Consider the following 23,678-nt stretch of genomic DNA (forward strand, 5'->3'; position numbering starts at 1 on the left):
CCACCCCATTAAACGGCGATCTTGAGGGAAAGCAGCATTAAATATGCGGTGGTTTCTGCTCTCCTTTGGTGTGCAGCGCGGTCTACGATGTGCAGGCAGCTGCCTACTGGACCCACGGCTTGTGCTCTTCCTCGGACACCTTCATCTGGCCCACCAGGCAGGGGCTGTAAAATATGACCCCAAAACCAAAGCTTTTTTTTTTTTTTTTTTTTTTTTTTTTTTTTTTTTTACTGAGAGGGTGGGAAGACACTGGCACAGGTTGCCCGGGGAGGTTGTGGATGCCCCATCCGTTGGATAAAGCTTTGAGCCACCTGGTCTAGTGGGAGGTGTCCCTGCCCATGGCACAGGGTTTGGCACTAGGTGATCTGTAAGGTCCATTCCAACCAACCCCTTTAAGGTCCTATGATTCTATGAAGAAGAAAAAAGCAGCAGAGAACACACACTTTTACGTGTATGGATCTGTGGTAGGAAGGAAGCCCCTGGAGGCTCATGGCCCCCATCTAACAGTTCTGTATGAATCCTAGAGGGGTCTAAGCCTCCCGGTCCCCCCATGGCTGCTCTGTCGTTACTTTACCCTGACTCAATTTGGGAGCAGAGATCCTTCTGTAAGGAGGGATCATCACAGTGGCAGCGGTGATGGAGGAAAGGCAAGTGAGAGGATGACAGGAGACAGGAGACCTCCGCCCTGCCTGTCTGAAGGGGAAGCTGCTCATGTCCTTCAGGAGACACACTGTTATTACTGCTAATGGCACTGAATCACACCGTTTCCTGCCCGTGCTCTCCAGCCCTGGTGCCGTGGAGGGGAGGTGCCCACCCCAGCTGGCACCACGTCATGTGCTCCTTCCCGGTGCAGGGTCCTCTCCTTCCAGCCCATACTGGGAATGAAGGTTCTGTAGTGTAGGAGCTGTGAACCACATCACACCACCTCCTTCGGGAACCCACTGTGCCCTGTGTCCCATCTGCTCTGTGTTCCTGCTTGGCATGCTTGCTGTAGGCATTCCCTGGGGTGCACTCCTCTAATTGCCAGCTATGGATGTTCCATGGAAGACTGCTCCTATCCCTGTCAAACCAGCCCTTCCCAGTGGCATCTGAGGAGCCTTCCCATCACCTCCTGTGCTCTGGGTCTGCAGACAGCAGAGTTGGCTCCGGACTCCCCTGGGGAGAAGACCCTGACTCCAAACTGCTGTTTGTCTGTGGCAGAGTGACTTGAACAGCCTGGAGCCTTGCGGAGCTGCTCTGTTGAGACAGAGATGGAGGACTGAGATCTTTCCCCTTTGCTACAAGCTGGGCAAGGCTGGAGTGGGACAAAGCAGGTCTCTCTGGTACCAGAGGACACTGCCACTCTGCTCTGAGCAGGCTGCCATTCCCCTGTTGGAAATACCAGCTGGATTAAGGGTAGTATGAGAAGCACCTGGCGGACCCACAGTGGGACTGCTAGAGTTCAGTGGGCAACACAGCCCAGCTGTGACAGGCACCATGAGAGCTGGTGCCAGGGACCGCCCACGTGGCTCTATAAGGCACTGGCTGCAGCTGGAGCTGCACCTTGGGGCTATGGCTCTGCCCCAGGGAGTGCTGAGCTAACCCAGCTGCTCCTCTGCCTGCTTGGTCTGGAGTAGCAAACTGCAGGCAGGTGAGAGCTTTCCTTCTCTCTGGAGAGACTGCCATGGGAGAATGGTTTGCAGGATCAGCTGGGATCTGCTGGGCACAGGCTCTGCAAGTGCTGGCTGTAAGTGTGGGGTTTGTGAGGGACTGGGGGGGGGGGGGGGGCCTGGATGGGGGCTTGGCAGAGCATGCACCCAGGGGGAATAGCAGTTCTGGGGCTCACAGCTCCTGGATCAGAGTCCCTGACTGTCACTCCAGGTAGGACCTGGGTGCCAGCCCTGGCTCTGCAAACTGTGGGGCAGGGACTGCAGCCAGTGGTCAGAGGGGTGGTCCCCACTCCCCTGGTTAGAGCAGTCAGCCCTCCCTCCTAGAAGGGCATAGCTGGATTTAGGTTGGTTTTGGAAAGAGAAGGGATGGGTCTCCAGCTCAGAAGTGTGTCCCAACCCTTGTCTGGTGCTTAGTGGCACCTCCAAGGGACATACCTTCTTCTCTTGGTGAGTGCTGGTTGCTGAGGTGTGAGCTGGGCACAGAGCAGGGACAGAAGCTGGGGGGCTCTTGGTGGTGTGGAGCCATGGAGGGGGGTGTCTGTTATCACAGCCCTTGTTCTGTCAAGCAGACCTGGAGAGGGGAGCAGGCCCTGGCAGCTGTGACTGAGGATGGCATTTGCAGTAGTGTGTGACCCTGTGCTCTGTCTCCCGTGTCCGTGGGACAGGGGCTGGGGCAGGAAGGGTGTGGGTGCCCGCTGGCACGTCTAGCTCGGAGCTGAGCGTGCTGTCTCAGAGAGTAGAGTAAACATGTGCTGTGGGGACTAAATAGCATGCAACATCACTGCCAGCAGGGAAGGTAAACAGATGACTGTCTTGTGCCATTAAATACGTGGGATCTGGAGAGAGACAGGTCAGTTTTAGGCTGCTCTTCAGAGAAAGCTGATCTTTTCTTTGAGTGGTGAGACAGTGGTGAGTTTTGAAGCAGCAGGTCTGAAAGCAGAGCTGGATTTCTAAGCCAAGAGCATTTTGTTCTCAGCAAAGGCTGGCAGTGCCTAAACTCCACGAAGACAGACAAGCAGCTTCTCTTAAAGCACTTAAGCTCTCTTGACTGGGCCCACATCCACAGAGGTGTGCCTCTGCCTGGCTCTGTGTCCTACAGGTCTCTATTCCAGGCTCCTGGGGGGGTAGGGATCCTCTCTCCAGTATGGTCATGTCCTGCCAACCAGTGCAGCTGCCAAATGCTCAGAGCACCGGGATGCTGGGACCCAGCCCCCAAGAGTGGAGTCCACTGCAGAGGGGAAACACCTTGGGGTGTGAGTGCCATAGAGAAAACCTGCCTACTGGGAGGGTGCCTGATTGGGGCAGGAGCCCTGGTTTCCATCCAAGTCCTACTCCTACCCTTGCTGGCCGTGTTCATGACTTCAAGGAGAAGTCTCTGGAGAGGCCTCTTCACAAGGCCTGGGGGCACCTGTGTCCCCCCCCCCCCCAGCACAAAGTTAAAGGAGCCCAAAACTGCTCAGCCTGAGATGGGTGTCCTGGGTGTGTGCAGAAGCAGGGCTCTGTCCTGTGGGCTCTGGCAGTGATTGATGCCAGAGCTGGGCTGTTGCTCTTGGGGATGCCTGGGGCTAGTCTAACTAGCAAGTGCTCTGCATGTATGGAGTCCAGCTGGCTTGTCTGGGAGGGTACTGTGTGTCATCAAAGTGTGCCTTAATATCTGGGCAGAGAGGCTCTGAGGCTGGCATTCCCTTGCTTGGATTGCTTCCCTGTGGGACTGCACACTCTGAGTTGCACATAGAATCACAGAATGGTTTGGACTAGAAGGGACCTCAAAGTTCCAACTCCTGCCAAGGGCAGGGATGCCACTGACTAGATCAGATTGCTCCAAGCCCTATCCAGCCTGGCCTTGAACACTTCCAGGGATGGAGCATCCACAGTTTCTCTGGGTAGTCTGTGTCAGTGCCTCACCACCCTCTGAGTAAAAAATTTCTTCCTAGCATCTAACCTAAATCTCTCCTCTTTTAGTTTAAACCCACACCCCCTTGTCCTACCACTCTCTGCCTGCATAAAAGCTTTCTCTCTCTTTTTCTGTAAGCCTCCTTTAGGCTGCTCCAAGGTCTCCCCAAAGCCTTCTCTGCTTCAGGCTGAACAGTCCCAACTCTCTCAGCCTACCTCCATAGCAGAGGTGGTCCAGCCCTTGGATCATCTCCGTGGCCTCCTCCGGTTCTGCTCTAACAGGTCCATGTCATTCCTGTGCTGAGGACCCCAGACCTGGGTGCAGTACTCCAGGTGGGGTCTCGTGAGGGCAGAGAGGGAGAATCACCTCCCTCAACATGTGCTGCAGCGGCTCTGATGCGTGAATTTTTTTTTTTTTTAAATTTTTATTTCCCCCCAGCCCCCTTCCCTTGTGGCACACCTGGGTATTTGAGACCCCCAAGTGGGACCTTCCTCACTTCTATCCCTATAAAACACTTCCTGTAAAGCCTCCTGATGGTTAACTGCACGCCGAGGTTGCACGTGGCTCCGAACAACATCTTGAATTGTAGCTGGAGACCCAGTAATTGAGTTGCTCCTGTTCCTTCAGATGGGGAGCGTGACCAGCTGTTGTTATGTAGTCTCTCCTCCAGTCCTTCTGGGAAATCACACCGTGATTATATTTCTGGCTTAAGAAACTTTTTTCCCTAATCAGACTGGGCCTCACAAAGAGGTTGCCACTTAGTGGTAATTACTTGCTTTAGAAGCTGAATGTCTCCTGAGGATTGCAAATAGCGGATTATCAAATTAATTAGTTAAACCAAGATGTGCTTTTGTGAAGCCGAGACCTGCTTTACTTGTGATCTGAAATAAAGGTTTAAATGTTATTAAACTGCATACAACTGGCTCTTGTCTCCCTAATGGGGAGAGAGCCATTTCTTTCCTGAAACGTTGTTGGTGCAAAGGGCTCCTTGCAGCTCTACTTGCTGCAGCACTTGTTGCTTTTCTTTCATAAAATGTGTTTTGAGCAAAACCTATCACTGGTTTTAAGGCACCTGCTTGTGTTTGGGTCTAGAGCTGCTTCTTGGTGGCTTCCCATGCTTTTGTAGGCTGCCACTGGAAGGGGAATAGGGTTGGATTTGGTGATCCTTGTGGGTCCCTTCCAAGTCAGGATATTCTGTGAGGGTTCATGGTGGATATCTTGGTGGGATTGTAATGTACCTTCCTTGAAACTGTACTTTCAAGGTACAGCTTAATCCATGGGATATCTGCATTGCCATGTCTGTGGACATGGGAGCTGGCAGAGAACCCCAGTCTGGTGATGAGATGCCTGGAAGTAGATTCAGAGGCATCCACTGATCAGTGGGTTAGCAGGAACTGTAGGTCCTGGAGTACTGCTTTGCCACAGCCTGTTCCCAGGCTCTCCTTTCCCTTGGAAGTCTCTGTGGCTGTAGGAAGTTCCCTGTGCTGAGAACTGCACCAGTGATCATGCTAAATTAACGTGGAGCTCATGGTGGTATTTTCCTAAGAGCTGTTGGCCACTGTAGTGTAATCATCCTGCTAACATGCATATTGCACAACTTCCCCTAGGTCGGGAGATGTCCTTATCTGGCATCTAAAACATCTGTCCTGTGTTTCTTCCAGCATAGCTGAATCCTATTCATAAAAGAATTAAGCATTTCCTGATTTGCAGAACTGAAAATAAGCAGAGCTCTGCTAGTGTTGACTCAAAGGCAGAGGTCCTTTCTCTGCCTCCTACCTCTGTCTGCACTCTTTCCCAGCTTTTGTGGGGCTCTGGATTGTGGTACTTCTTCAGGCACTTGAGAAATACTGCAGCATCAGAAACCAGATCAAGAAAAGGGGGGAAAGAGATGAGGGTCTGAAGTTTTCAGAATAGTTTTTGTACTGACCCCTCTCCCACCTCCTTCTCTTTCAACTCTGGGGAGGCCCCACAGCCTTCAAAGTTTGGCTCCCCATCCCTCCTGATGTCAGGGTCTGCTGCCTTGTGCTGTATTTCACCTCTGGGGCAGATTGTGCTCAGCAATACTCAGCAGCTGCCGAAGGTGGGTACCAAAGAGGTTCCCTAAGTGTAAGATTGCCCCCCAGTCCATACAAAAGACCTGGGTCTGCTGGATGGGAAGCTGGAGCACCCAGATCTCTGCCAGCATGGATGACAGCAGCCTTTTGCAGTGGTTTCAGCAATTAAACCCACCCTGAGGAAAGCACAGGCCTCGCACAAGGGCGAGGAGACAGTGTGAGACTGTGCTGGGGAACAAGCACAGCATTGTTGTCAGCCTCAGTCAAGAGGGGCTTTCTAACACCCACTGGAGTGCTGGCTACAGCTGTCCCCCATGTGCTTGTGTGGGAAATGGATCTACAATGCAGGAGAAGAGGGAAAGGCCACTTTGCAATAAATAAAAAAAAAAAGAAAGTCTCTTAGGATCCAGCCACGAGTAAACAGCAGTGAGATGTTCCCCTTAGAGCGGTGCCACGGCACAGGAAATCACGTCACTGCCTCCGACTGCGATGGGGGTGAGCTGAACTCGGGCTCCTCAGCCTGGAAATCCATATGGGGGAAGGTGCTCCTGAGCTTTGAGTGCAGTGTAGGAATGGGAGGAGGTGGGAGGTTGGGCTCTAGGCCACTCCTGTGTTCAACAGCCCCTTCCCCCTCTGCCTCTATAAATGTATACCTACAGCACCAACTTCCTGCATTCTCCTGAGTGGTGTAGCCTTGGGAGCTTGTGGAGAGCTTTCAGTTGTCATGGAAAATGGGATATACTTCCATGGTGCCAATGTAGCCTTGTGCAGATGGTGAAAGCTGTGGTCAGAGGCTCTGGGAGGCAGGTTCCTCATCCTCCTACTATGACAGAGAAAGAAAGTCTCTCCTGTATCCAGACAAGATCTAAGATCTCAAGTGAGTTGTTACAGATGACAACAACTAGGTGGTGCCTGTGCTGGGTTGTTAACCCCTGTTGCAGTGGCAGGGATGCTGTCCTTCACCCGGTTTGGGATTTGCAGTTGCTGTCACCTGACATGGGCACTGCCTGCAGAGGGAGTGCTCTGCCGGTGTGGGGAGGTGACTGGCTGTTCTAGGCCACGGGAGAGCCTCTGCAAGCACAGGGTGTTTGCAGGCCAAGTGCTGACAGTGAGGCAGCTGCTCAGCTCTGGGCACTGCCAGTGTCACAGCCCCTTTTAGGAGGGCACTGCTTTTTCCTTAAGGAGGGCAAACGGCAACCCTGCAGGGACTGTCCTTGCTGCCCTCAGGAAACGCAGCAGCACACCAAGCAGCTGGTGGATTGAAGGGTTGGCTTTGGGGCTGCTCAGACCCTCAGTTGCTGGTTAGGTCTGGAAACATGCTGTGAGGCCATCATGTGCAAGGAGGTTTTAGGGCCAAGTGTTGTCAGTCCTCCCTGAGAAGGGAGCATCTGAAGGTGGTCTTGAGCTGGACCAGCCTGCATGGGCCCTGCTGCTGGCCCTGTGGGACAGGGCTTGGGAAGGCTGTGGGAATCTGCCCCCTGAGCCAAGGCAGCAGAGGTGTTGGTAGCAGTCGCTCCAGCTTCGTCAGGCAAGTACCCTGTGCTGCTCTGCTGAGCTTGTCCATGCAGGAGGTTCTTCCCTCCTGCTGTAGACATGAGTAACCTTTCCTCTTAGGATGGATTGGTTTGTGTAACCCCTCCCAGAAGTGGGGACAGCCAAGTACCACTACAGTGGATTCCTCGATAGAGGGTCAGTCCCCCCTGAGGCTGCCAAAACCATGCACTGCTTGGTCTGGGGAAGCAGTTTCTGGTCCCAGGCCCTGCATCTCGTGCCCAGGGCTCCAAGGTTCTGCCTGTGTGTCACTTCCCGCCCTGCTTCCCGTTACACAAAGCCTTTGTTTGTCAGCAGATCCTGGGATGCCCCGCGGCACCTGCCTCTCTCCTCTCTCTCCGCCTCTGTGGCTCTGCCCTTTCCCGTTGTCACTTCTGTAGGCTGCTGCCTGCCTGTTTGGTGACCTTCCCTTGTGCTCGGGCACTGCTTTTGGCCCCTGGCCATCTTAAACAATTAATGGAGGGGTGGAGAAACTTGCCGTGTTAAATTACTTCCTCCTTTGGGAGGGGGTGAGGTCTCCACATCTCGCTCCCGATCCCAATGCAGTTTGTTGCTGTTGCCTGAAGCGGTCACTGCTCTCTGTTTTCCTTCTAGAAGTTAGAAAAACAGTATTTCAGAGCGCTCTCTCCGTGTTCCTCGTCATTTTGCTTAACCTGCAGCTCTGCCTCAGGATCTCGCGGAGTGGAGAAACTTCTCTGGACTTAGAGAAAAACAAGCCAAGAGGAGGCGGCGGGGGTAGGGGGGGGCGGGAGTATTTTGCTGGAAACCTCTTTGGGAAGCTGGAGACCTTCTCGGGATGCCTGCCGTGGGCTTGTTCTCCTCTCGCAGCTATTCAGATCTTCCCGGGCGAAGGCAGCTCCCTGCCACGACGCGCCTGCATTAAGCGGGTCTGTGCGGCGGCCCGAGGGCCGTGGATATCAGCGATGCCGTAAGGAGCAGCCCGGGAGCGCCTCTGGCTCTGCCCGTGTCCCCAAGGTCCCCGCAGGGCTGGGGGACGCGGCACCCTGCTCTCGCCATGCCCCTCTGCCGTCTAGCGCTGGAGTTGGCTGTCAGAGAAACCTTCGAGGTCCCCTGCTCAGCCCCGGTAGTGTCATGAGTTAGATTAGTTGGAGCTGTGCTGGGGGCGGTGAGGGCTTGGATTACAGTCCAGAACTCAAAGTGCTTCGGTGGTTCACGTCGGAGGGGAGAGGAGACGCCCCGTCGCACACATGGAGGAAAAAGAGAAAAAACGCCGTCTCTGGAAGTGAGGGGCAATAAAGGAGGCCGGGAACATGGTAAGGAAATCTCTGCGAAGGGCTCTTGCCCTGGACACGAGCAGGGCTGAGCGGGATGGAGCTGCTCCCGGGGCAGCCTCCCTGGAGCCAGGGCACGGCGCTAATACCGGGAGCGGGAAACGGCTCCTCTGGGGCTTCCCGTTACTCGGGTGGTTCCCCTTGGTGCCAGTCCCGAACGGTGGCAGCAGGGACACGGAGCTCTTGCTGGCACTGACCCCCTGCGAGGTGCCTGCCTGTCAGGGTGCAGCGCTGGAGCGAGGAGCTGGGATGGGGCAGGTCAGGCAGGGCCCTGTCTTTCGGGCTGCCTGGATGCTGGGCTCGCCTCCTGCCCTCGCTCTTTGCCGGTCCTGCTTTGGGGCTGTGGGCACTGCCCCATTGCAGAGCCCTGGAGAAGAGGAGAGCATCGGCTTCTCCTGCCCAGGGTGGGCATCTGGGGGATCAGAGAATCCCTGCAGCCTGGCAGGGACTCTTCCCTTCCAGTGCCAAGTTCTGCACGTGGAGATCCTTGTTTGGGGAGGGGTGAGGCTGGTGAGCCCAGCAGGCAGCAGAGTACTCAGTCTCCCTGGGAGTGGCTGCAGGGCTGTCCCCTGCCCAGCCACGCTGGTGCTGCCCTGCAGAGGTGTCCAGCCCTGGGCTGGCAGAGGCTGGAGGGATTGCTGGCCCTGTGGTGAGATCCCACTGAGCACCAACCTGGCTTCTGATGATGGTTTGCTCCTGGGCTCAGGTTGGGATCCGTGTGCCCTGCAGCCCTAGATGTCCTGGAGGTGACCTGCTGTTGTCATGGGCTGCTTCCCCACAGCAGAGGGAACAAAGTCCGTGAGGGGCACAAGCAGCTTGCATTGCTGCTGTGCCTGGCAGTGACTTGCTCTTTCCTAAAAGTTCACCTTCTGAGCCTAGAGAAGTTTGGCTTTCCTTGAAGGATGAGTTGACCAACTTCTAGCTTGTGCAACCTGAGCTAACCTTAGACTCATGTCTTTTCCTTTTGCCACCCTCCAGCTACTCTGCAGAGGATTCTGTGGTGCTCTGTACCCTCACATGCCAGTGTCAGAGCCATGGTGTGCTCTCTTCTCCCATCCTGCTATGAAGGCCTGCAGGCATCTCACTTCTTCCACTTCTCCATCCCAATCAGGAGACTTATTTCCCTCCCCCCACGCCTTGTGTGTTCCTGGCAATTTTTGGTCTAAGCTGGTTAGTGTGTGAAGTTGAAATCAAAGGAAAGCACTGTTTGGGGCTGTGCAGGGTGGAGGCCATCCCTTGCAGTCCCGTGGGCTGTATTTTGCCATAAGGGCTGGAACAGCACTTGTGAAACTCTGCTCTGGGAGGCCTGAGGCAGAGACCAGCTGCTGCTACTCTGCTCCTGCAAGCTGGAGGTGACTTTCTGATTCCCAAGTGCTTCATCCCCAGTTCAGGTCCTCCTTCACGTTGTCCTAACGTGTGATGCAAACGCTGTCTGAAGCAGAGTCCTTTGTGTAGAGCAGTGCCACAGCCAGTCCAGGTGACATGGTGGGTTGTGGGTGTGCAGGGACCATGTGCCTCTCAGGTGCTCAGTGCAGCTGGAAGGAGCAGGAACCAGAGGTCAAGCTGCCACAGGCCCAGCAGTGGGTGCTGACCACACTGCAGACACTTGTGGTCCATGGCAGATGTTTCTTCTCAGTGCTGTGTAGACCCGTCTGCATTTTGGGAGACACATTTCTGTGAGCAACCAAGTTGTGACTGCAGCTCCAAGCTGTTCTGTTGGAGTTTTTGATGTCCCGGTGAATCAAACAAACCCCGCAGGCAAAAAATATGGATCTCAGTGAATGTGTGTCAGTCTGCTGGCCTGCAAGAGACTTCCCCATTGCCTCCAGCAGCCTGCAGGACACTTGGAGGCTTGGCTCCTGATGGAGGTCTGGCAAGGGACAGCTGCTGGCTGCCCTGCTCTGCGTGAGGCAGGTGACTCCTCTTCATGGGGCTGCAGTGTTAGGGCTGGTGTGGTGTGTGTGCACAGGGTTGTGGCAGCTGGGGGATGCCTAAAGCACCAAATGGGGTGAGGTACCTTGGGCCAAAGTAGCCCACTTCCACTAGAAGTGACTTTTGCAGCTGTGGAAACCCCATGGCATGAGCAAAGCAGGAGCCTGGCTGGGCTCTGTCTACCTTGCTCGTCCCATCATGGCTTTTGTGACTGGGGATCTGCCCTCATTCCCTGGTATGGAATGGGAGAGAGAATGGGCTTCACCACCCTTGGTGCTTCCTGCAGAGAAGTTCAGGTGGCACCTCTATGCTGGCAGGAGAGAGGATGGGTTTCAGCAGAAAATAGGGTCTTTCTTTTATCCCCTGGTTATGTCTTCTCCCAGGGTGGGGAGGAAATGAGTCTGGGAATCACAAAGAGCTTTAAGCATTGGGGATCTTCTTTCTTTATTTCTGTGCCAAAGCCATGAGTAAGATGTTGGAAAGCAGACAAAGTCCAGACACATAATCCTGAGCACATGGAAGCGGTTTGAAAGCACCTCCTCTGGGGTAACAGGGATGACAACTTGAATTTTGCCCAGAGTCTTTCCAAAAGCACTGGGCAGGTGAACATGCTGCTCATTGTAGCAATAAAAATAGTGGGTAAATGTGGGTGACAGACCAGCTGCATCCAAGTATCTCCACCCAGGAATCACCAAATGTATTCTAGCACCACGTGGGAATGCCAGACAGCAAGTGCTTATGGTGAGGTGCTGCAGGCATCCAAGGAGGACTCTGTGCTGGGTGTCAGCACTTATCTTCAGCAAACCAGCATCCTGTAGCTTAACCCCCTCTGGCCATGCTGCTGCCATCTTCCCCCATGGGCAGTTGGCCTGAGGGCACACCCTGCTAGCAGAAGAGAGCCTTGTCAGCATCTTGCAACTGGTCACTTCAGACATGACAGCCAGCATGTCTGCCTCTAAATACTAGAGCACAGGCACAGCCACTCAGCTCGTGGAGCCTCATTTTCTAGTTTCATCTCAAACATAACCCTGTCTGCAACTGATCTGTTCAAAACCTGAACCATCCTACAGGCTGTGTGCCTAAACCTGAGCATTGGTGCCGAATGTGGGTGGAAGTCACATCTCAGGGGCTACGGGCCCTTTTAGCACCCAAGTGCTGGAAAAAAATCTCTGTTAAAACAGTGGTGTCTTCTGTGGAAACTATAAACTGAACCCACCCGTGGGCACTCATATAAGAGCACCTTTTGTTCATATTCCTGGCTCCCTACCCATGAGGGAACCCCCGTTCCAGTCCTGCAGAGTTCAATGGATCCAAGGCCTGAAAAAGGGAGTAGCAGCACCAGGATCAGATGTGTTGCTGACTGAACAGCAATGTAAAGCAAGGAGAGGCTGCTGGGGTAAGCTGCTCACCTCTGGCCATGGGATGCTCCGTACTTTCTGCACCACTCCTGGTACCTGGGTTGCAGCTCAGAGAAGTGAGTGGACGTGCCCTTATTGACTCTGAAGGTTTGACCATGCTAATACCTCTCTGCCACACCGAGTGCCTCATCTCTGTTGGCTGGCCTAGTCTTTCATTAAAAAATTAACAAAAAAATGGGGCCTTTCTTGTGGTAAGTGCTCCTGGCTGGTTTCGTACGTATCCCATTTTTTGCATCATTGGACACCAAGCTGAAACTTCCAAGATCAAAGCAGCACAGAATGAATCTGAAAGTCTTTCTGTCTGCTCAAATTTACCATTCTGCCATCAGGCTGGGAAGCCCTGGATGAACCCTTGCTCCAGCTGGTGCAACCAGACATTTTTTTGAACAGGATCAAATGGCTCAGCTGAAAAGAAGTGGGGACCAGGTGAGGACTCCCACGTGCTCCTCCTGGACACTGGTGGATGTGGTAGAGGGGAGCCTCCATGGGGCCTTCTGGTCACCCCCAGTGGGACGTGGTGCTGTGGCCCCACCATGGTTTGTGTGGTGCAGAGGAGGAAAGCTGCTGGAGTTCTGGTGACCTGAGCTAGGTGTCCGCCTTGAGCTTTGCAGCCTGCCTTGGGCGTGGCAGAGGCTTCCTGAGCAGGTTCCTTCAGGAGGATCCCTTCCCCGAGGCTGCCTGTCAGATCTCAGTGCCTCCCAACAAAAACCCGGCGCTGCTGAGCCTCCAACATGGTTAAAGGATGTGGGTTGTTTGCTGTCTGTTGTCATCTTGCTGAATACATTTACCTTTTGAACAAGGTCCCTCTCATATGCTCAGGAGGCTGGTATGCAGACCCGTTAATGGATCAAGGGGAAAAATGCCTGTGGATGTATTCTCCTTTGTGTTTGGGCTTATAACCACCCACGTTTTGGCATACATCCCTTCTGTGCACAAAGATCTTTTAGAAATTGCTAGTTAAATCTCCACCCTCCTTTGATATGTATGGAAATAATGGGACACGTGAGACTGTTTTCTGTTTGGGGGAAAAAAGCTATAAAGGGAGTAGCTTTAAAAGCCTGTGTTCACCCCTTTCTAACTCAGGAGTTTAGTAAAAGCAATGAATTTCTGACTGATTTACTTAGCTTTCCAGGAGGCATGCATTTAGTGCTGTATCCAAATATAGAGGAAATGGTTTCATCTGACTCTGCCCCAGGCTTGGCTGCTCAGGGGCAGGAGAGCTTGAGCACATGTGTTTCTGTACCCAGTGAGCTTGGAGAGTCTTGGAGTAAATCTGGGTCCCTCTAACCAGGAGCACTTCTCCCTGCAGGGCACAGACTGATGCTTCTTGGGGTGGCCCATGACTGAACTGGCATAGGCATGGACATCTCTGGGCTGCCTGCTCTGTCCTTCTGGCTCATCCTTCCTTACAGCTTCTTCCTCAGATGTGGCATCTAGTTGCTGCTGCCGGCTCCTTTCTCGTATCAGAGGTGTGCAGGGATGTTCTCCTCCAAGGAAGGTCCTTCTGCACTGACTGTCTTCTCTTGCTGGCCCCTCCTGGAATTGCAGCTCCACTTCAGAGCAGTTTCTGTTCCCCTTTGACATAGCAGGACTTGTATTTCGTTAGCTCATGGTAATGCAGTGTGTTTAAGGCCAAAAGGAACTACGGCTCATCTGTTAAGGGATAGACTGTTACCTAGCTCCCACATTCAGTCTGGGAGCTCTTTAACTAAAAGAGGATCGTTTCTCCATGGCATCCACCGTCGATTATGAAGATGACAAGATGTGGAGAATCCATGGGAGTCTGTCCAGCAGCTCATGCACCTTGCAAAGGAAGGGGTGAGATGTGAATGTGAGCCCAGAACGTGTGCAATGCTGGCACAGAACTAATAATCTAAATAGTGACCCCATGGAGATCGTTTTTGGCACTCGTCAGCTGGTCTGCTGAAGGATTATCATTTTTTTTTTGAGCACAGGCGGCTGCCCATCTGTTGTAAGATGCCCCCAGATGGGTGTCTGAACACAAGGGGTAGGCTATGGCCTAATGCCTCTGACTAAAAGGTGTTAAAATGAGCTGACCTGTTTGGTGAAGAACTGACACAGGGTATTTTATGGCTGGCTGGTATAAGCAAATCTTTCATCTGCCTGGAGTGCCCTGTCACTTGGTACACATTAGGCTACTGCTCGGGTTGGTTTGCCAATGCCTGAAGTTGAGAGCAGAGCAAATGCTGTCGCTAATAATAAGATGACTGAGCTCAAGCAGTTTCTTTTGTTGGGTAGCAGAGAGAAAGGTGCATTTGCAAGAAGAGCTCTGTAAAGAAAGGGAGTCTGCTGCAATGTCTTGTATAGAAGTGACCTGGGAAATTCTTGGCTCTGTCTGTGATACCTAACAGGATTTAGCAAGCTTTGTCCGAGCCTGTTGTAGGAACATGACACTTTGAATGTGGAGGTCCCTGGCTGGACCGTGGCGTATGGTGCCATGGCCAGACTGTCGGTGCCCATGCCAGGGCAGCCCCTGCAGTCTGGCAGCAGGAGTGAAGAGGAGAACTCTGGGGGGTCTCAGGGAGGTGGGCACATGAGGGCAGTGAAACCAGGGCTGCCACGTGCTCATGCTCTTTCAGTCTGTTGCTGGGAAGGGTGTTCTAAAGTACCTGAAGCTTTGCATCACGCAGAGTACCACTTTGTTAATTAATTGCATGGTTAGATCTATGCCAGTGATATTTTGAAAAAACCTGTGCTTAGACAGTTATTTCAGATTAAGGACTTAATCCCTTGATTAAACTAAACCAAAATAAGCTGGTGTCCAGCTGTAGGATGGTGTTTTATACACAGCTCTTCTCATCTTCTGGGCCCTCATTTCAGCTGGAAGATGTCTCTTTAAGGACAGGGCTTTGATCCGTTCTCTCAGCTGCCCTTTAAACACCTATATCATATCCTTGATCTATTGGTAATAGAAAGTAACAGGTCTTTGGCAGCAGGCTCATTTGTTGGTCTGGGTAAGACTTACCTCCTGCTCAGTTCATTGAGAGCTCATTTGTGAGCGGGACACATCCCCGTGCGGAAAGGCTTATCTCCATTTCCCAGGTCTGCCCCTCTCTGGCTAAACTTTCTTGGATTGTGGGTCATCCCCACTTTGGCCTCTTTAATCTGTTCAGGAGTTGTCAGCAGCTTTTCTGATGTTCTGGGTGTTGCACAGGCAAAGGAGAAAGTACACAGGGTCTGCTCCAGAGAAGCTGGAGTACGAAAACCTAAAGGAAAGGGTAGAGAGGAGTAAGGTGAGTAAGGAGGAAGGTGCTGTATTAGGCCCACATAAACAGGGGTCTTGGGCTGGAGGGCAGGCTCAGGTGACTCAGGTCATGTGATAAAGTCTGTGTTAGGCCACCTGCAGCACGGCACAGAGCCAGGGATGTACCTGGACCAGGCTGCCCTTGCCATCTGCTATTCCCTGCCTTTTGCTCCAGCATAAGGACAGCACAGGGGTAGCTGTGCACCAGCTCCAAAGCTCGAAGCTCGCAGGAGGTCATGCTTCACTTCCAGAGCAATCTGGGATGTCCCCCTTGAGTGAAAACAAACCAAGCCTGGGCTGGCAGGGAGGTCGCCCAGCTCTGGGCCTGCCTTTCACCGGCTGCGCAAGCCCAGACCTACAGCATGCGCAGAAGAGGGACCTCGGAGCTGAAAAGCAAATACATCATTTTTCCCTTTGTTTAATTAAATGAGAGATCATGAGTTAATCGCTTCCAAGCGCTTGTTTTCCTGCAGTGCCTGGAATGATAATCCCGTGTGCTGCCCAGTAGGAGCTGCTTTGGCTGCCGCAGCCGCGTCAACACGGAGAAGGGCTGGGAGAACAGAGGGAGGCATCTGGAAATGATTCTCCCAGCTCTGTCTGCTGAGCACCACTCCCTGCAAGGCTGTAGGAGCTGGTTTATCCACAGGCTGCGGAGCCGTCCTGCCTGCCCCAGCGGCAGGGGAGCCGAGCCAGGCTACAGCCGTGCCCTCTGCCAGGGATGCCATGGTGGCATGCAGAAGGCAGCTTGCTTTTGGAGGTACAGCCCTTGAGCAAAGCTGGCCTGGGTGAGGCTGCAAACACTTGCCTCCCAAGTGGAACTGGGCGCTTTGCTTTTCTCCCTGAAAAGCCTAAAACAACAGGCCAAAGAGCAGGTAGAGCCTTTCCTGGTTATCTCACAGGAAGGTGGTGTAAGTACAGGAGTGGGAATGCCTACCTCTTCAACTGCACCACTTAAGAGTGCATTATTTTGTCCAGAGGCAGGCAGGGTACTGAAGGCAGGCGCCCTCCTCTCAACCTCCCCGTGAGCCTCAGAGCAAGCAGCAGAGGGGGGAGCTGGCACTTGCTCTGGGAAGATTTTTCTCTCTTGAACTCATTGCCGCTGTGATTAGAACGGCTCAGGAAATGGGGCTGGGAGGGTTCTCCTCCCTGCAGCAACGGAGTGGGAAATCTCAAATTTTGTCAGAAAAACAAGCCTTGCTTTTAGCCAAAGACCTTTTTGAACAGAGAAACGTCTCGTTTTTTAAAGGCAAAGCGGCCTGGCTTTCAGCTTTGTGTCAGAAAGTGGAAAGGCTTCATGGAAAGCCCAGAGGTCTGTTTTTACTGGAAATGAGGTTTCTCACGTCAGCTGAGAGCTGAGCAGCCCCAGCCAAGCAGCGCAGCACGGCAGCCTTTGCTGGCGGAGGGACCAGCTAACCCGGCCCTGCTCAGCGCCTGCTGTGAGCTCCTTTTCCCCCAGTCCCAAAGCTGGCTGGGGGCCACGGGCAGGCTCTGTGTTGTGCTGCTTGGAGCTCTGCCTCTTCCCAGTTTTGCTGTTATTTCTACTTTGCAGTCTGGGGCGTGGGAGGCCTGGGTCATCTCTTCCCCTCACCTTTGCGGACTCTGGTCTTTTCTCTCCTGCCTTCACACTGTCTGTTGGTACCTGGGCAAGAGGGGAGACAGTGGGTGCGTGCAGGACGTGGCCAAGCTCCGGGCAGCCAGCAGAAGGAGGGCAAAGTTGTGGGAGCTCCTGGCACAGCCTCCCTGCTGAGCGGGAGCCGAGGCACTCGGTGACTCAGAGCTGGGTGTTCTCGCTGTGCTCGAAGCCTTGCCGGGCTCTGCTCCACTGCCCAGCCATGCTCCCTGCTCTGCCAAGCTCTGCATTTAGCCAGGGCACTCTGGGACATGTAGTTCTCATTCTTGGGCAGCTCGGATTGGGGGTCTAGGTTTCTGAGAGCAGAGCTGCAGGTTCTTTAGCTTAAATTCCTGCTGCGGGATGAATCCTCGGTGTGTAACTTGGGCCAGACCAGCCTGCTGGAAAGGAGTGTTGTCCGCCATAAGTCATGGGTCAGTCAAACAGTTAGTCTGGTCTCACCATAACAATGTTTTTTAGGAATCTACAGACAGCATCGGGGCTGTCAGCAGGGAAGACTCAGCATTTTCTAGGCAAAATTAGCAAAGTGCTTGGGTGAGTTGTAGGGAAAATGCTGCCAAGGCTTCGTGGGCCCAGATGGGTCCAGTAGCATTGCAGCCCTTCCCTGCACCAACTTGCATTATCCTGAGCCTTTTGGGTTGCTGTCTCTTGCTTGAAGAGCACAAAGTATTCTGAGGCTGTGCAAAGTGTGTGTGTGTGTAGCCCTGGGGATGATCTCTCTGCTCCCCAGGCAGGCTGACTTCTTGTTCTCCAAATTTGTAGGAGGTTCTCCAGAGTTCAGACTTAATTGGTGAGCAGCAGGTCCCAAAGAGGAAAAAGTTGAGTCCTGAGTCAGAAAGAAATGTAGCATGACAGGAGTTCCCAGTGGCTGGAGCTGCTATGTCGTTCTCTCCATGCCCACAAAGGTAGGCAGAAAATTCAATCTGTGCACCTAGAAAAGCCCAAGAAGCTCCTGATTACTCCAGATGCCTCCTGATAGGCTCGTCTCACATCCTGCAGCAGCTGCTTGAATGAGGAAAGGTAGATGTGTCTCCTGAGCAGGGTTGTAACAGATCCTGGTCTGCTCTTCTTGCTGCCTGCTTGTTAGTCCAGGTTTGGGGCTTCTGCCCAGGCACTGGTAACCTCATTTGTGTTTGACTCCTGGTATTGCTGCAGTTTGTGATGGAGAAGGGCTCTTAGGGCTGAGCAACAGAGCTTTGCCACAGCTTTATTGCTTTATTTGTTTCACAGCATCTGTGGCTCTGATGATATGCAGGGGAGGGAGGGCAGCCCACCCACCCCACTCATTGCTGGCCCTGTTCAGACCTAAGCCCTCTGCCAGCTATGAAGTCCTCCTGGGTTCTCCCTGCTCCCCTTCCCCCCGGGTGGGACCATGCTGGGTTGTTCCTGTCACAGGGCTCAGCCCACGGAGCCCATCCCATCCCCATGTGCTGCTTTCCTCTTCCCTCGCTGTGCTCCAGCCCCTGCAGTGGCTCCCAGCTGAGCAGCAGTGAAAGCCGGTTTGGCCGGACATGACCTTAACCTGGGCTTTATTTAGCGCCTTGATTTATAGAGGAGTTATTTTAAAAGCATGTTTCTCTTTTGGGAGGTGTGGTGGAGTGGTGGCAGTGAGCTGGAGTTCACAGGTCCTCCTGTGCTATTGACAAAGAAGCATTTGAGTTCCAAGACATCTTTTGCTTGGGGAGATGCTCTCTGGCTTGCTTGGAAAGCGCCCTGGCTAGTGTCTGTGCCAAGTGGCTGAAAAGGAATAAGTGTCCAGGACCTTTTCTGTGAAAGGGATGTGGCAACAGTGTTGGAGGCAGGGAAGCTAGAAATTTCCAGTCCCTGAAGGAGGCTGCTTTTCTGCAGGAGGCTCCTGTGCTGGGCTCTGCCAGCTCTTGGGGGCCACTGTGGGCTGGCTGAAGTGGAAGTGTCCTGGGGTAGGAGTTCTCTCCCCTTGGATCCTTGCTGGGTTAACTTGCTCTCCTCCTCTCCAGGTGCTGTCCACTCATCCTGGGTCATGGAGGTTTCTCCTCATGCCTGCTGGAGGTTGCGTTGCCTGGATGGAAACTCTGGAATAGGTTGCCCAGAGAGATTGTGGAGTCTCCTTCTTTGGAGATACTCAAAAGCCAGCTGGAGTAATGTGCTCTAGGGGACCCTAACATGCTCTAGGAAACCCTTCAGTGGTCTGGGGGACCCCTAATATGGTCTAGGGGACCCTGCTGGAACAGAGAGGTTGGACTAGATGACCTCCAGTGGTGCCTTCCAACCTTACACATTCTACAGTTCTGTGATGTGGTTTGTAGGTAGGACAGGCTCTGGACTTCAGGTTTATCAGCCTCTGGACTGCAGGGCGCTATCTCCTTCTCTTGTTTGTGTGAGTTCCCTGTGCCTCCAAACCACGTCTTTTCCACGTGTGTGGCAGCAGGCCCTGCCTGCAGGCTGGATGTGTGAGGCTGCCCAGCTGTGCTCTGGCATTCAACAGCCTCTTACAGCCCCTGCTGAGGCCCTTTCCTCTGGCCCCTCTGCAATCTGAGAAGTTAATTAATACAAATAAGCAATTCCATCCCTTGGATTGCGAGTTGGGTTAATGAGTCCCTGATTAGAGGTGAATCTGCTGCTGTTGCAGGCTCCAAACTCTGCCGTGTTCCACCCTCTGTGTTTTCAAGGTGACTTCTGAGGCATTGCCATGTTGCACCCTCTACCCCAGCAGGACATAACCCTGGTGACCACCCTGGGTGGGTGGGAGCACTGAGAAGTGGTGTCACCTCCACAATTGCCTGTTGCACATAGAGGCTGCATCCATTCTTGTTCTGCAGCTGCCCAGGGATGCTGGTGCTGCAGTCACATGCAGCGTGGTGGGATGTGGGAATTTACTCCCTATTTGGGGCTTTTGATGTGGAATTAGCAGAGACTGGGGCAAACATTTCTTTCTACCAAATGGTAGGGGTTGAAGCCTTCTCTCTATCCCTTGGAAGCCTGCACAGTTCTCATGGCTTCATGGTATAGTCTAACCAGAGGGAGATAAAGCCTCTGTGCTTTGGAGTGCACTGTTAGCACTACCCTCTGCAATGGCTACAGGCTATGGTTATTCTGTATTTTACTAAAGGAAGGATAATGTACGACCTGGTTTATTTTAACCATATAAAAGATTTTTGATCCGGTGCCAGTGTTAATAATTGTTTTGTGAAGGCTTTGCTAAGGCAGCAGGAATGGTGTGAGAACCTTAGAGCGATGCACTGACTCATGTGCAAATATTTTGACTTCTTTGTTTTATTTGCAATAGTAAACTTAACAAATGTCTTTTGGGGAGGGATTGATATCTGAAAGAATTTTGCTCAAGCAGGACATGGGGACAGAGGATGGCACAGAACCAACCCCAGCTGGTTTTGACTGGTACTTTGGAACCTGTGGGCTGTGGAGGGTCAGAGGGAGATTGTTGTCAAATGCTACCAGCAGCAGTGCTACTGTGATAGTGCCCAAGCAGGCAGCTGGTGCTGGGTGGGAGAGCACCTGTGTGAAGGCCAGTTTTGTCTCACAAGGCCAAAGGCACTTGCTGGGACAGGTTGATGTCAACAGAGGTTATTATTTTTCTGAGTGGGAAGAAACTTGTCTAAAACAGCCTTCTCCTCCCATTTAGGACTGGGGTTAAATGCTCACCCTAGCACTCAGTGTTTGGAAGTGTGCATGTAGGGCTCCTGCTTTTGGAGTCCTTGGGTTAAGAATATTGGGTTAAGAATTCCAACTAAGGACAATCTGTGATTCTGTGAATATGAAAAATAGCTCCTTAACCTCTGTTCATCTGGTTGCATTGGCCTTGAGGAGTACTGCAGGAGGCAGCTGGTTTCTCAGAAAAGGTGTGAACACTTTAGGAGCCTGCTGCCATCTAGCCTTGCTTGTTGCTGCCACCAGGAGAAACAGCAGAAGAGGTAAGGAAGCAGTGCTGTGCCACAGGCAGCGTGTGGTTTGCTTGTCACACGTGTTCTGCCAGCTCGGTGCAGGCAGGAATTGTGGAGGCATCTCCTGGGTGTCCCCACCTCTCCTGTGCAGTCCCACAGGCTGTCCTACAACAGAGGACAGTTTTATATTAAGCTTAAAACATCCAAGCCTCTAAAGGAAGAACTTGGAGATTGTTGAGCTGTGAGAGGTGGGAAGGCTCGTGTGAGGAGCATCGTCTCTGCTCGGGCTGCAGGTCGGTTCAGGCTTTCTCTGAGACTGTTGCATTTTCTCAGGCCAGTGGAGGTATCTGGAGTGATGAACCTGTGCTGCCGTGGAGTGGAAGAAGCAAAACAGTTTTGTTTCCTCCTGATCCCCTCGCCCTGCTGCTCCCCGGTGGTGGTGTAAGCTGTTGTGGCACTGCTTTGTTTAACTTTCTCTCCCCATCTTGCTGTGGGACTGAGGTATGTTTTCAGGCATGTCCATGCAGCTGTTCCTGTTCTGCAGGAGGCTGTAGGGCCAAGTGGCTGAAATGGTTTTCTTGTCTCTAGTGAAAGGAGGTGGATTTAGATCAGATGAAGACCTGGCCAGACACCTGAGTAAACTTTCATTTGGTTTTGTAGCAAAACTTACTCCCACTGGCTGTAAGTTAGCCCAAGGGATCCCCTCTGAAATAGAAAGCAAAGGAGGGATCCTGATCCTCTCTCCAGATATGTACAGCTTTATTTTTTTTATTGTTACTTTTTGGCAAGGCCTCTTGATTTACACCCATGCAATAACTCAGATTTTGGCCTCTGGCACTGGAATTGGTCCTGACACCATGGGCAGGCTCTGGCTGGCAGGTTCTTCCAAATGAAGGTGGATTCAGGGAAGCCATTGCCTCTGATCTATGAGCTGGAAATGGGCATCCCACGTATTGATGTGTGTGCTCAGGGACCACTGTTCATGTGCAGTCTGTGAATCCTGTTGGGAGGCATCTCTCAGTGCAGAAAATTCCTGGCTCCTGGAGTGGAGCCTTTCATGAGAGGCAAACAGCTTTGGATAATGAGGAATCTCCCTGGTGAGCAACTTTCCTCGGGACCAAGTGCTCCGAACTCACCCTGTGCTGGGACTCCAGAGCGCGGCCGGCTCAGGAGCTTCTGCCCATCCTGTTGTCCCTGCAGCTCCGCTCAGCCCAGCGGGGAGCTGTAACTCTGGGATGTAACGTACCCAAGTGCTGGGCAGCATCTCCAGCCCCGGGTACCCAGGACTCTGGTCCCGCCGATGCGCCCACCCCATGACTGGCTCGCCCGCACGCGCTCACGTGCCGCGGTGTGGTCTAACAGCCGCCCCACCCCGCGCAGGCAGGAGAAGGACTTGCTGCGTAAGCAAAAGCTGGGAATTCTCGCTGCTGTGCACAGCACGCTCTGCGAGCACTCCACTCCCGTTTTGGGAGAGCTTTCCAGTGTTTACCTGGAATCCCTGGTGCCAAGAGGAGCTGGAAAGGACAGCGCTTTGCTCCTTTGATCTCCGCTCCTCCTGCGTTTGGAGATGGCTGCTCTCCTGGGCGGAGGGCTCGTCGGGGCGCCGGCGCGGACTGTGCCGTGGTACCACTAACGCTTTGTCTCTCGGCAGGACTCGGAGTCGCTGGACGGCTGCATTCAGAGCACGTTATCAACACTCTACCCTCCGTTTGAGGCTACCGCAGCCACTGTTCTGTGCCAAGTTTTTGATGTGGTGGAGAAGACGTACCGTGGGGATGGACTGCGCTACCTCATAGACTTCCTGATTCCAGCCAAGCACATCCTGCAGTGCATTCAGCAGGATGCCTGTGTGAGTACATCATGCTCTCTAAGGCCTGTGGAGGCTCCTCTTGGAGTTTTCTTTCTGCCTCTTGTATGTATAACGGCTGGCAGAAAGTATGTGCAGCAGCCTAGGTGGGAGGTGTGATGACCCACAGGGCAGGCAGACAATTGGGAAACAGTTGAGAAATCGTTGTTGAAGCCTAACCCGTGCAGAGATCAGGTGTGGAGCGGTGCCCTCGCCTTCCATAACCAGCAACACTGAACAGAAGGTGTTAAGGGACTCACAGGAAGAGGTTTAGCAAAGCGCTTGCTGGATATGGCTGACTCAGGTGGCCTCTGACCCCAGCCGTTCCCTGGCCTTGTGGATGAAGCTGTCGGGCTCCCGCCACTGGCAGGAGGACGTGCGGGGCGAAATGCTGCCAGTCGGTGTTTTTCCCAGAACTCCAGCTCCCCTTTGATGGTTGCTGGAACAGTCGCAAGGCTCAGTAGCCCCGAGGAGTCACGTTACGTTTACTGCCAGATTAACGTGCGTTACTGTTGGGAGTCTAAAATGTTAGAAACGATGAGTCAAATGCCTCCATCACAAACTTGGCTCAAAGTCTGAAAGATGAAAAAAAATCCAAACAACCAGCCCCAACAACCTAAAACTTGGGTTCAGTGTAGCCCTCTTATCTCTGAATGTGGAACGGGTATGTGGCCAGGCTGTCAATAGAAGTCCTCATGGTGGAGGGCAAGGGACTTCTAGGAGGAGCAAAAATATTAAATAGAAGCCGAAACAATCAGTTACTCATTTGTCTCAAGGAGGTGAAATGCTGTGGGGAAAGACCCATCACATAGGATGGATCCATGTAAAGCTGCGCATCTTGCAAGTAAGTGCTTTGGTGCAGTGTTTGTCCCACTGTGTTGTCAGCCAGCCTCCAGCTTGGTGCCAGCTGTGTGTCTGTGAGCCCAGGAGGATCCAAGGTTGTACATCAGGATTTTGGGGAGCTGCTCTCTTTCATGAACACTGGAATAGGAATTATTCCATCACTGTCTGTAGCTGCAGTTTTTAATTCAATGGTGCATCACGTTTTTCCCCTCTAAAGAAACAAAAGGCTTTTCGTTTGTGTGAACTACTCATTATGGCAAGACACTTCACAGCTTTCCCCAAAACATCTTGGCCTTGCCAAGGTAGCAATGTCCCCACTCCCTGAGATCCCGGCAGCTTCCAGCGGGGCCTTGGGCAGGTGAGATGGTGGAGGGCTGAGGGAGGGAAAGCGGCAGGGAGCTGAACCCACAGTGCTGCTGTCCCAAC

At 53.0% G+C, this 23,678-nt stretch overlaps 1 protein-coding gene and 1 long non-coding RNA gene across 8 annotated transcripts in view; one reads left to right on the top strand and one right to left on the bottom strand.

The window, feature by feature from the left end:
• Positions 1–1,647: 1,647 nt before the first annotated feature.
• PLEKHG4 (pleckstrin homology and RhoGEF domain containing G4) overlaps positions 1,648–23,678 on the top strand; it is a 90,062-nt gene continuing 68,031 nt past the window's right edge. For 5 of the 7 annotated variants that reach the window (XM_064670741.1, XM_064670743.1, XM_064670738.1 and 2 more), the window contains exons 1-2: positions 1,649–1,726; positions 22,215–22,412. In XM_064670741.1, the coding sequence (XP_064526811.1) occupies positions 1,664–1,726; positions 22,215–22,412 (261 nt within the window). In that variant the 5' untranslated portion in view covers positions 1,649–1,663. Of the gene's footprint in view, positions 1,727–7,918; positions 8,423–22,214; positions 22,413–23,678 lie in introns of those variants that run through there. The other 2 variants (XM_064670737.1, XM_064670739.1) reach the window with 2 other exon arrangements.
• LOC135421920 (uncharacterized) lies at positions 10,792–22,220 on the bottom strand. Its single transcript, XR_010434246.1, has 2 exons — positions 11,782–22,220; positions 10,792–11,254 (listed from the first exon to the last, which is right to left on the bottom strand). It is a non-coding gene; the product is annotated as an uncharacterized LOC135421920 (long non-coding RNA).

This window comes from Pseudopipra pipra, chromosome 14, assembly GCF_036250125.1.
Source record: "Pseudopipra pipra isolate bDixPip1 chromosome 14, bDixPip1.hap1, whole genome shotgun sequence".
Lineage (NCBI taxonomy): Eukaryota > Metazoa > Chordata > Aves > Passeriformes > Pipridae > Pseudopipra > Pseudopipra pipra.